The sequence below is a fragment of the Carica papaya genome, chromosome 1, assembly GCF_054855325.1.
Source record: "Carica papaya isolate Zhongbai chromosome 1, ASM5485532v1, whole genome shotgun sequence".
NCBI lineage: Eukaryota > Viridiplantae > Streptophyta > Magnoliopsida > Brassicales > Caricaceae > Carica > Carica papaya.
Window position 1 is genome coordinate 6,470,385 of NC_142309.1, and position 12,351 is coordinate 6,482,735.

At 32.3% G+C, this 12,351-nt stretch overlaps 1 protein-coding gene across 4 annotated transcripts; it reads left to right on the forward strand.

Annotated features, from left to right (window-relative positions):
- Positions 1-2,196: 2,196 nt before the first annotated feature.
- Positions 2,197-9,871, forward strand: LOC110820138 (nuclear transport factor 2-like). 4 transcript variants are annotated; one of them, XM_022049551.2, is made up of 9 exons: positions 2,197-2,455; positions 3,354-3,540; positions 4,801-5,092; positions 5,186-5,412; positions 5,486-5,666; positions 5,763-5,884; positions 6,676-6,741; positions 9,092-9,155; positions 9,352-9,871. In XM_022049551.2, the coding sequence occupies exons 2-9, from the start codon at positions 3,355-3,357 to the stop codon at positions 9,582-9,584; spliced, it is 1,371 nt and encodes a 456-aa protein (XP_021905243.1). In that variant the 5' UTR covers positions 2,197-2,455; position 3,354; the 3' UTR covers positions 9,585-9,871. The 4 variants fall into 4 exon arrangements, with proteins under 4 accessions (XP_021905243.1, XP_021905247.1, XP_021905244.1 ...); XM_022049555.2 differs by lacking the exon at positions 2,197-2,455 and having other exon boundaries at positions 3,402-3,540; positions 4,755-5,092; XM_022049552.2 differs by lacking the exons at positions 2,197-2,455; positions 3,354-3,540 and adding an exon at positions 4,498-4,697.
- The last annotated feature ends 2,480 nt before the right edge of the window (positions 9,872-12,351 follow it).

The window sequence follows — 12,351 nt, forward strand, 5'->3', positions numbered from 1 at the left end:
TTCACTCTCATACCGAACGGGGTATTGAGGTTTATTGTTCGGCGCCCATACCAGACGGGGTATGGGGATGACCTTGGAAATTAAGTTTGTTAAATGAATGGTTCACATGTAGCGGGGACCCCTATGGATCTTCATGGATACTAGTAGGCTGATGAAAATGAGGCAACTGTTGTTTGATGATTGAAATATAAAAGTATGACATGTGCTATGTTACAGATTATGTATGAATTCATGATATCTATGATGTTGTTGTTTCCATGGGTTGTTTTTATAAATCCCACTGAGATAAGTAGATAGTAAATGGTTTGATTATTGATAAATAAATTTATTCAAAATTTGTGCTCCATTGATTGTTTTTGGTTTTATACAAATCTTTACTTATATGACAGTTATATAGTGTGATGTCTTTACTGGGCTAGTGTAGCTCATTCCTTATTTAACCATTTTAGATCAGAAGGACTTGGTTTCCGAGCCCGATCCACAAGAACACGGCAAGTAAATGCCTAGATGTTTATTAGTTTCCTTATAGTATTTTATTTCTAGTATTTTCTTTATATGACTTATTTTTTGATATTGTTAGTACGTTTAACTTATTGTGTAAGGAATATTAATCAGAACCTTTTATTTCGCTTCAGCACTCATATTCTTTATACATATTTTCTTTTAAATTTTCGAGATCGTTACAACTTCCATGTACTTAAAGGATATTGCTTTAAGCGGTTAATATAGCTTGATAACTGATTTAACTCAGAACATACATAAATAACGGTTTAATGATATGTATAATTGATTATGTGTTTACTTTATCTGAGCATAAATCACACTATTTTTTGAGTCAAAATATTTTTTTAAAAGTTTTTTAGGATGTTTTGAGAATGTTAATCAAATTGTATGTTGTCAGAAAAATAGTGTTAAAAAAATTTACATTACGTTTCAAAATCGTTGCATTTTTAAGGTTTATTGTCAATGGTAAGAAATTCTTTATAGAAACATCACATACAATTTCCTTCACATGTTGGGTAATACTTATACAAAATTGTTTTAAAGGCAAAACCCATTTGGAATTGTCTTTGACGACTTTTTTGATATTCGTACTTATAAATACATGCCTATAATATATTCATGAGAGATATTTTAAACATAAACATGAAAATTAAAAGAAAAAAATCTTCTTTTATTCTCTTGAATATCCATTAAATCATAAACAAATTTTTCGTTTATAAATCTATTCTTTAATAAAGAAACTATAAACTTTTCATCTATATCTTTTGGGATATTGTAAGAAAGATTTAAGAAAACTCTTGGGAAGTATTGTAAAATATTATATTAAAAAAATATAAGTGAAATGTGAAATTGAAACCTTGTAGATAAATAATGTTCGGGAGAATACGAGAGAAAAATAAGTTTGACACTTTAATAGACAAACAATTAGTGCTTTGGGGAGGGGGGGAGGGGGACATGAGTGATAGGTGAGCTTGACACCTTGATAGACAAACAATTAACATTTAGAAAACAAGACCGGTTAATAAATTACACATTGTGAACAACTACCTTATAGTAAAAATTTGAAAAAACTAGTTGAATCTTAAATACTTGACTTAAAAAAAAAAGAGGTACAAGTGGTGAGATCGAACCTCCAGAAAATAGTTTTGCGCTCTTTCCATTTCTTTTTTACTTTACTTGTTATCCATCATCATTTGATATCACATATTTGCTCATGTCTCGCAAATACACTAAAGAAATTTAATTGCTAAGTACATTCATTGTTCTCATATGTAAACTTATTATTCTTATATATTTATAATATAATTATCCTTCTTAAAAGCTTAATTAAAAAGTGTGAATTTCATCATTGTTTAAGCATTTTGCACATATTAATTAGTAAGGATATTGTTACAAAGGCTAATATTAGCAAAATATTTTTCCGAAAAATTAAAATATTTACACATTATATGCCACATAATATTTAATATAAAAATTTATCTAACAAACTTATTGTCAAATAATAAATCCGTTAACGATAATAGTTATATTAATAGATAATAGAGTAATATATTTTTTTTTGCAGAGAGAGAAAATAAAAATTAAACAATAAATTGAGTTAAATATTTAAATAGTACAAATACAGATTTAATATTTAGAATTATTTTAAATTATATATTTTATTTTTTAATATCAATTTTATCTTCCAATTTCGCACCCTAACCGAGCCAAGCAAAACCGTCATGACCCAACTTTGTTGTGCCCGAGCGAAGCAAAATACCTTCACGGTTCCCAGGTAGCTTTCGTCCTCTCCCTTTTTCGTGCGTGAACTGTTCTTCTCCCTCTCTTTCCTCCGGTGTTCCTGTCCCTGTCTAGGTCTCTGTCCCTTTCTCCCGCTCCCCAAGTGAAGGCACTGTATTATCTCATCTCCTCGAATCTCGTCTTCGTCAAGTTTTAACATTCCCATTTTTAGGTAATCTTTTGGTTCATTCTTCTGCGGGTCATACTCTTTCAATACTTTATTCTTTAATCAGTTTATTTTGTACTCTGAAGGTGATGCTTGACGGTTTTGTTGAAAGTCTTGATTTTTTTTTTGTGCTTTCTTTGATCTGACATGTAATGGTTATTAGTTTTTAATTTTTAAGAGCTGATTTTATTTACTGTTTTATGCCTGTTTTGTTATGGTTAATGATAATATTTCCAAATGCTAATTGATTCATTAATGCTTGCTGATTTTCTCAAGTGGGTTTTTTTGGTTTAGTGTGCTGACGCGACCTTAGGGTTTAGTTTCTAAGCTCCTTGCTGTTTGGATTCAGGAAATGTACGGTCTTGCTTAAAAAATCCAAGTTCGTTAAGTATGATATGCCAAGTTTTTCTACGTATCTGGTTGTTATTTTGTTTATGACACTTTTCTAGTTGCGAATATTGTGAAGGGTTAGCTTAATTCATGTCTTTCCATGGGTTCTCCAACAATGCGGTTGTTCTTCTTCCCTTCCTGGTTACATGTAAACAATACTGATTAGCAACAGGACAATTTCAATGTTTTAGAGTTATTCCAAACATATCTGAATATCTTTTTACAAGGTATTAGTTGCTTTCCTTTGAAGTTAGATTAAGTTGCAGCTGGTTTGTTGTGAGGCTGAGTTCCTTTTTTGTTGTCTTTGCAGCCAATAGTTATTTTTATGGTTCGCTATTATGTTCTGGGCCATTCTCTAATTCAATCTGTTATAGAACTTTTTGTTCCATTGCTGCTGATTTTTCTTCTCCTAATTAGTGATAAAAATTTCTTGTCCAATTATTATTTTCTTAATTCAATCATATAGAAACATTATTCATGCGAGTCTTTTGTTATATGTATTGGTCTTGAACAGAATGGCCTTGCCGACTGCAAGCCCTCCAGCTACTCCCAGTGCTCAGTTAGTTGGAAATGCTTTTGTTGATCAGTACTACCATATTCTTCACCACTCACCAGAATTGGTTTATAGATTTTATCAGGATTCAAGTGTGTTAAGCAGACCAGACTCTAATGGTGTGGTGACATCAGTTACAACTATGCAAGTACGCTTCAGGAGGCTTTTTAAAAAAAAAAAATTCTGATGTTGATGTATTCTTTTGAGTGCATTTGCATGAAATTTTATAGTATACATTCCAACCTTATCCTGAATAACAATAAATACAACAACAAACAGAATATTAACAATATTACCTTAATTATTTTATCTTTGTGGTGAGGATTCATAAGGTCTGAATAGTTACTTCTGTAGTTTCACAAGTTTTGGTAATTTCCTCAGTTCCATATGTATGATTTAGTTTTTGCATCAATCTACAGCTGTTTGTTGCTTGGCAAATATTTAAAGTGCACCCAGACTGCAAAGTACTCATTTATTTACAGGTTCTGAAGCTCTTTAATGACCCAGTTTGGCAATTTGGTGTGGTAGAACATGAAGAAGGTAATATAGGGTAGTGATGGGTAGACTAAGTACTTATTAAACTTTTGGATAGTTGAATAAGGGATTGCATAGGATATTGTGTACCATCCAAGAACTAGAATAGCTAAAATGTTAATATAATTAATATAATAATCATAATGAAATATTATTAAAATAATTTAAATATAATTATAAAAATTTTATATCATATTTTGAAATATCAATTTAATGATAAGTAAGCAAAAGAAATAGAAAAACCCTGGTCTTTGTATTGCAGAGGTCAACAATGTTCATATATTTCATGTTCTCCTGAAGGCTATCTCATCAGTTATTCAGTGCTAATGATGGATTATCTTTTTTCTTTTATTAAAATGGATTTTATATCTTGCCTAAATTTAGGCCCTTGGTAATTCACTGTCCAAAATATGACTATTTGAGCAGAAGGATTACTCTGAAGTCAGAAAAGTGTTCTTTTTTTCCTTTCCCTATTGGTAATTCCTGCTGTATGATGGTTACATTGGACTTCTCCAGTGCTTTAACACTATAAATGTGCTAAATTCGTAGTTTTACACAGTTCATCCTTCAAATATGGCATGAAAGACAGTTGCTTCTGGATGGTTGCTGTAAAATTCAAAAGCATGTAATAGACTGAAGAAAAACTGAAGAAATAACTGGTTATCAAGAACATGTTATCAACTATTAAGCCTTCTCTCTCTCCCCTACTCAACATCCATGATAGCAACAACAACAAATGACAAACAGTGTAAAGTTTTTGGAAAGATAATAGTTAGGTTGCCTTTCAGATTCTGCTTGCAACAGATATTAAACATTTCAAATTAACAGGAACCATTTTCTGGTGCAACATGTGATGGTTATTCTTCCTGAACAGGGTATCAACGAAAAAATTCTCTCCCTGGATTATAAGAACTATAAGGCAGAGATTAAAACAGCAGATGCTCAGAAGTCATATGGGGAAGGTGTGACTGTGTTAGTAACTGGGTGCTTGACAGGGAACGATAACTTAAGGAGGAAATTTGCGCAATCCTTTTTTCTTGCACCCCAAGACAATGGATACTTTGTTCTGAATGATGTGTTTAGGTATGTGGAAGATGATGATCCATTGGAGAAGCTTCCAGTTAACAATGTTGACAATGCCATCCAAGCACCCATTCCAGAACCAGGTTGACTTTTCTAATATTTATATTTCAGTATCTTTTTACTCTATGGATATTTTGTACACAATCCTTCAATATGCTTATAGTGCTTCCTCGCAGATGCCTCTCCTGTTCCTGCTTCTGCACCTGATCCAGTAACTCTTGCGGATGAGGATCAAAAGTTCACAGAGAAAGCTACTGATGCATCTGGGTGTGAGATTCAAATTGAAAAGGAACCTGTTGTGGAACCTCAGCCTCTTTCGAATGGGATTGATATGTCTGTAGCTGTTGAATCTACTTCTGCTGCAGTCCAAGAGGATGCACCAAAAAAATCTTATGCATCAATTGTGAGTTAATGAACAATTTTCTTCACTTTTCATCTGACTTGAATTGCTTCTTGAAGTTTATCAGTTATTGTAGGTGAAAGTGGCGAAAGGCAGTTCAGGACATACTAAAGTTTATGTACCTACTAATACTTCCGAAGTGCTTCCCAAGAAAACTGATGACCACCCTGTTATGCCAGCAGCATCTGCTCCAGAACCTGAAGAGTCTGCCGTAAGTATCATTGATGCCCCTGAGAGTATTAATACTCATGAAGAAGGTATTTACTCTTCATCATGCTTAGATATACTGCGCTCAAAATTTTTTGTGAAATTTATTTTAAATGTGTTAGTCTAACAACGACTTCAATTCACAGTTGAGGGCTACTCCATTTACATCCGAAATTTGCCCTTCAACACATCAGCTTCACAGCTTGAAATGGAGTTCAAGAAGTTTGGGCCAATAAAAAAAGATGGTATACAAGTCCGAAATAACAAGGTTTGTAAGATTTTGGTGTTAGTGAAACATTCTATTTTCTGTTTCCCAATAACAAAATAACATATTGTCTTCTATATATATATATATACATTTGAAATATCAATTATATTGTCTTCTACATTGTTATGCATTACAAAAGAGTGTGTTTGGCTAAGCATATGAGCAGGTCTACATGAGCTTATAAGCTCTTTAACTCCTTAAAATTTTTTACGCGTTTAGCAAATACCTAGGAGTTTATTAGTCAGACAACTTATAAGCCCTTGTACCAACATTTTAAGAAAGTTGGTTGTATCTAATTGTTTTTAGAGAGCTTATAGGCTTTCCAGAAAGTGCAGCTGTTGGCCAATACAAAATCTAAATTACTCCTTAACAATTTCAAAAATACTAACATGTATTATTAACCCATAATTAAGTATGAATATAAATAAAAAAATAGTAATTTAAATAAAATATTACTTTGTATTTAATTTAGATATTAATTTGTATAAAATATAAATAACATTTTTCAGAGGAAAAATATATTCTTTTGGGAACTCTACAGATAGAAAATAGTAAGGTTTTTTTATTTTTTGGATAGAATTAACAGCTTATAAGTTACATATTTAACAAACATGTAAATAAACTAATACAGCATATAGGATCATGTTAGTCAAACACTTCGACAGCTTATTTATAAAAGAAAAAATTGCATCAATTATTACTATCAGAGAGCTTATAAGTTGTAGAATAAGTTAAGTCAAATGCCCTCTAACTGTGGTTCTTTCTTTTTCTTCCATATTTTATCCATCCAGCAACAAGGATACTGTTTTGGTTTTGTTGAATTTCTGTCCTTGAGTTCCATGGATGATGCAATCAAGGTATGTCTTCTGTGAATTGACGTTTTGATTTCCGTTAGTATCCCATGATATTTTTCTTTTAAGGAACCATTAGTATTATATGGTTGTTTGAATATTGTAGTAACATTCCTCATTTCAAAAAATAAATTATTTTGAGTATTTCACTCTTATATTCTTTCACATACGAGGAAGATGTGATACTGTAGGGTAGTTTAGGGATTAATTTGTCTACATAAGAGTATGAGTTTAAATCTAGATATCACATCTAAACTTTCTTAAATATCATACTTAAGAATTCTTAAATATTACACTTTTGGCTTGATTAGATCATAGCACTATAAAGGTTGAGAAAATTTGCAAGAACATTTTATTAAATAATTGGACTGCTCTTAAAAATAAGATTTCACGCGTGCTTTCTTAGTAACTTTGCTGAAATAGGTCTACCCATGGCACAGAATATGAATATCCTAAAAGGGGCATATTTCAATATTACAAAATATTTACTTAATTGTGTCTTTATATATTAGTAAGGGTTTTATCTTATGTAGGAACTATCAAAATAGCTTAAATATCACACTTAAGAGCTGTTTAGTAATTTCATTTCTTAGTTAGAAGGTTTAATTTTGTTATTATTTATCTATTTAAGTATTCAATTCATATTAGGTTTTGTAGACAACCTATAATATATATGGGTGCTTCATCATTATAGGACTGCCTTTACGAAAAGAAATCTATTAATGCTGTCATTGAATTAAGTGCCTAACAACTTTTTTATTTTAATTGTGAGTCTTACTACAACTCTGCAATTGTTCTAGTTGTAATCTCTGTGATTGTAAATTAGATTTATTTATTTATACTCTTTGTCCTCTCCTATCTTTCTAGAACCTATTGTTTATAGATATCAAAGCTAAAATTCTTGATTTTGGTATCAAATTAATGCCCACAAAAAACCTCAAACTTCCCAAATCACCAAAAATGAAAAGAACCAAATAAGCCGACAACAGAAAAACTAGAGAACACTTATGAGACTGCATAAGCAGACAACCACTCTCGACCTCTTCCTGAAATTTAGCCACTGCTGGGATGTTGTTGACGCTGCTTCTTCCAGCAACTTCATAAGATTTCCGCCAATACCTCCTTTGGTCAGAATACGCTCTGCTTAGAGACTTAGCCGTAAACTCCCCTTTTTGGGTAACGTCAACAACAATTGACACCAAGTAGGCAACCGGCAGTTTCCAGACAAATCTTCATCGGGAAGATTCGTGTCAAACAATCACTTTAAGCTGATGCATGATCACCATGTGTTACTAGCACCCATTGATCTTCGCATCAGAAGGCTCATTGTTGATAGGTTTGCTGAGCATTAACCTGAACAGTTTTACCAGCTTGATTAAGCCACTTCCAAACTGGTTCTTGACCAGTTCATACCAGTTCTCGAGGTTTATCAGCTTGTTCTTACATTCTCCGGGGCTTGTTTGGACAAATTCACAATCTATAGCCATTTTTAAGCAGATTGATTATTTGGACTAGTTAATGTTAATTCATGGTACAATCAAAATGATTTCATTCAAAATGTAAGTTAAGCTTTTCAATTGACTTGGTGGAAGACAGAACGACTACCTTGGTAGCAGTGTCATTGCTCCATTTGGTAAAGAGCTTGAGCAATGGCTTAGGAACACTGGTAATATGCTTATAAAAGCTCTACATTCAACTAATGAACTTTATATTCTTGACCAAGTTAAATTGTCTATCAAATGTAATGCTAGACAAAGAGAGCTTGACCACAATAGTTGGAGAAAATTTATTAAGAACCAATATTGGAGATCTTGAATCTCAATAATCAAATTAATAACTTGGTATTTGTATTTTATTTCAAAAAAATAACTTGGTATTTATATAGTAATCATATAAATGGTTTGCCAATTGATCATGGAAAAAAAGAGGATATATATCTCTTTATCCATTGTAGGAAATTCCAGTCAACAACGATGTCTAGCATATCACATAAGCTCTCATACACTTGTGCAATTCTTGATTCTCTTAGTCAGGCAAGTCACGATTGCTGGGGTGGTGATATGTGTGATGTTATGCCACATATGGCGTGGCTTATATTTCAACGACCATGTAACTTCACTCACTGAACTCCTTATTCAAGATAGTAAAACTTGCTTGGTCAGGAGGCTCTTCTTTGTTATTATTTTGATCACAGCTTTTTCATAGTGAGAGGACTAGATCTTAAATTACTTGTGCTATGGGAATCTGCTTCTGTTGATTGTGATCCATGGTTGGACCATTTTGATATTCGAACTTCATTTGGTTTCCATATTAAGTTCTGTTCGACTTCATTAAAAGTTTCACAATTACATTTCAGGCTTCACCTATAACAATTTTGGGGCGACAAGCTGTTATTGAAGCTAAGAGAACTACAACACGTGGTAAGTGAGACATACCCTATATTCAAAGGGGAGTAGAGTAGTGTGTGCTGTGTCTTTGTAAGAAACCCAGTTAAGACTTGAGAAAATGAGTGATTTTTATTTATTTGTTGATGTTTCCTGGATGTTGCACAGAAGTTATGGGATGCAAGATATTATATCGATCTAACAAGTTATAATTGGTTTTGTTGCTTTGCAGTTGATGTTGAAAGAGGGAGTAGGTACTCTCCTGGAAGAGGAGGTTTCCAAAATGAATATTTTAGGAGCCGTGGGAATTATGGTGGAGGGGTTCGTAACTTTGGTAGAAATGAATATAGGAGCCGGGGTGAATTTTCAGGTAGAGGTCGAGGTCCAATAAGGCGCGGTGACGGTTATCAGCAAGGTAGAGGGAGAGGTGGTCGTTCAGGTGGACCGAGGCAGAACACTGCATGAGAGTGTTCCTAATGATATTCCTATGACAATATTTTTGACACGGTTAGTAGATTTTAGAAAAACCGAAAGCCAGTAACTAGAGCAGATGCTAATTTTAGAAGCAAGTATTAGATTTTGGGGACTGGAATAGAGCAACTTTTAGAGGAAAAGGCATTTTGTTTAGTGTAGTTTTCCTTTTTCTTTTGGGTAGAAAATGTGTGTAGTTCCTCTACTTAAGCATGGTCTTCTACCTTTGTAACTTTGCAAATCTTAAAGTTAACATGGGAAGCCTTAAGATTTTACTGCGATGGTGATTGAGAGTTTTAGCTGTAGTAGCTCAAGTGGCATATTTCTGGATTCGATTGTTCCAAGGAAGATATGATTGAATTGCCATAATGGTTCATAAGCGATTTCTAACGGCTGCCAATGCATTCTCAACATGGTATAAATATCTGCAGAAAGGTTGCACATTTATTCACACTATCATCAGATCATCCTTACAATATTATTATTGTAACTAACAGTTTCATTTGTTAGATTTCATGTGGTTGACACTAGAACTACTTAGCTTGAACAGGAAATGTTAGTTTAAGGTTCAGGATACGATGGATTAACTGGTGTAGGTTGTAAATATTTGTGGATTAACTATTCCTACCAGTATCAAAGATGGAACAAGAGATGGGCACAGGTTATGCCATATGTGTACGTCCGCACCACCAATAACAACATAAATTCGTATTAGATCGGAGGAGCGGGTATAAAGTTTTTAATCCATTGTTCATTCTGAGAGTAAATTTTTTTCTTTTGTTATTCATTCTGTTTACTCATTTATTAAAATTTTAAAGAATTTTCTAAATACTTTAAATAAATTTTATTAAATGTGCAATAAAAATATATAATTTTAGAAATGTTTAAATATATTTTTCAAGGTAATTAAAATTAAGATTTTAACTGGGGCGTGGGGCTCAGCTGCTCGGGTCAAGTCTTAGAGCCCAATAGGACAAGAATAATGGGCCAATTTAGACCGTTCAAGCCCAACACCCTGGACTGTATTTTTTGGGCCAAGTTGCAGTACCATGAGCCATAACATGTACTCCCTTTGGAAAAAATATTTTGAAATCTTCAGATTTCTCACTCACTTATAATCTAATTAAAAATTAAAAGTAATTTAAACTTTGTTAGTAAATTTGAATCAGGCGACTTTGATTCTTTCCCATGCTAATTCAGTCTGCCACCCTTATCTTTGAATTATAATTTTCAAACAAATGATGGAGGAAGATTTGATTATAACACAATATTTTCTTTTGAAATAGTATGCTCCAAACATGCATAACACAAAGACCACACTTTTAAACACGTGTCAACTTCTTACTGGATTCAACCTTCCCTTATCGCCTCTCAATCTCAAACCTCCCGGAAAAATCAATTCTTCGAAAAAGACATATTTTCGGGGGGGGATAAATAATTTTTTAAAAAGAAAAAAGTTGAAAGAGACCACTTTAAAAATCATTAGATATTAAAATATGTTGTCAGAATCATCATTATTTTTAAATAAAATAAAATTTCTTCGAACCTTATATTATAATTAATAAAAAATTAGGAGTAATAATTATTTTTAATTAATTAAAAGTAAATAATTCCGACAAGAAGCCGTGGCTCCGACAGCGCCACATATGACGTATCGCTTTTGTCAAGGGGAAATCACCGGTCACGTCGCACATTTTGCAAGTTGATAGCCTGCTGAACTGTTTCTATGCAACTACGAGCCGACACGTGTCTGAAACCCAGATCCCTGACTCGAAAAATTTTATGGGACCCACCCATGATCTTCTCTTGATTTTTTGCGTGTAATACGGAGATTCCTTTTTGATTGATTTTTATCCATCCTCTTTTATTTTCTGCACGATGCTTTTAGTTGGGTCTTTCAAGCTCTGGGAGCCGTTAGATCTAACTAACATCTCAGATCATGACCTCATGATAATCTTTTGATTTTAGGAAACTAATTTTATTTTCTTTTACCAAATCTAATAGTTATGGAATTTGGAAATCCTGAAATAATGGGCAAATCTATTATGACAATTTATTTTCGGTAAAGCTTACTAATAATAATAATAATAATAATTAGTAGTTATAGTCTTTGAAAATTTATTTTTATAAGACATTATTAAGATATGATACAAAATTTTTTGTCTTTTAGTAATTATAGAAATATAATTATATTGAAATATATTTATATATTTAAATGTTATTTTAAGATTATGTAATTAATGTTATCTCAATTAGTAAGTAATTGAAACCAATTGATGTTTTTTTTTTTTCTTTTTGACTTCAACTACCAATCAAGACACGTAGATATTAAGTTGGACAAATAAAAATTTAAGAGATTAACAACTTAACCAGTATGATAAAATCACATAATTATGAGGCCATAATTGTCTCTTATCGTTATTCCCCAATTTTTACAGCATTTATTATATTGTTCCATGATGCCAAGAGACACCATAAACTCCTACAAATAAATCACAAGCAAAATGATGCAATCTTCATACCAGCATCTTCTTTTTCTTACTCTCTTTATTCTCATTAAACTTAAACTACTCTAAGAACTAGAGTGATGTCATTGAAGGTAATGTGAGAGTAATCTTTTAACCCTCTATACAAGTTATAAACCCGTTAAAATAAAATGCAATACTTTCTTTATTACGCAGCATATCTCTAATCCAATTTTAGCTTCATTAAATTTTTATTTATTTTTTTATAAGCAAATTCTGTGACAATCAAGTTCAAT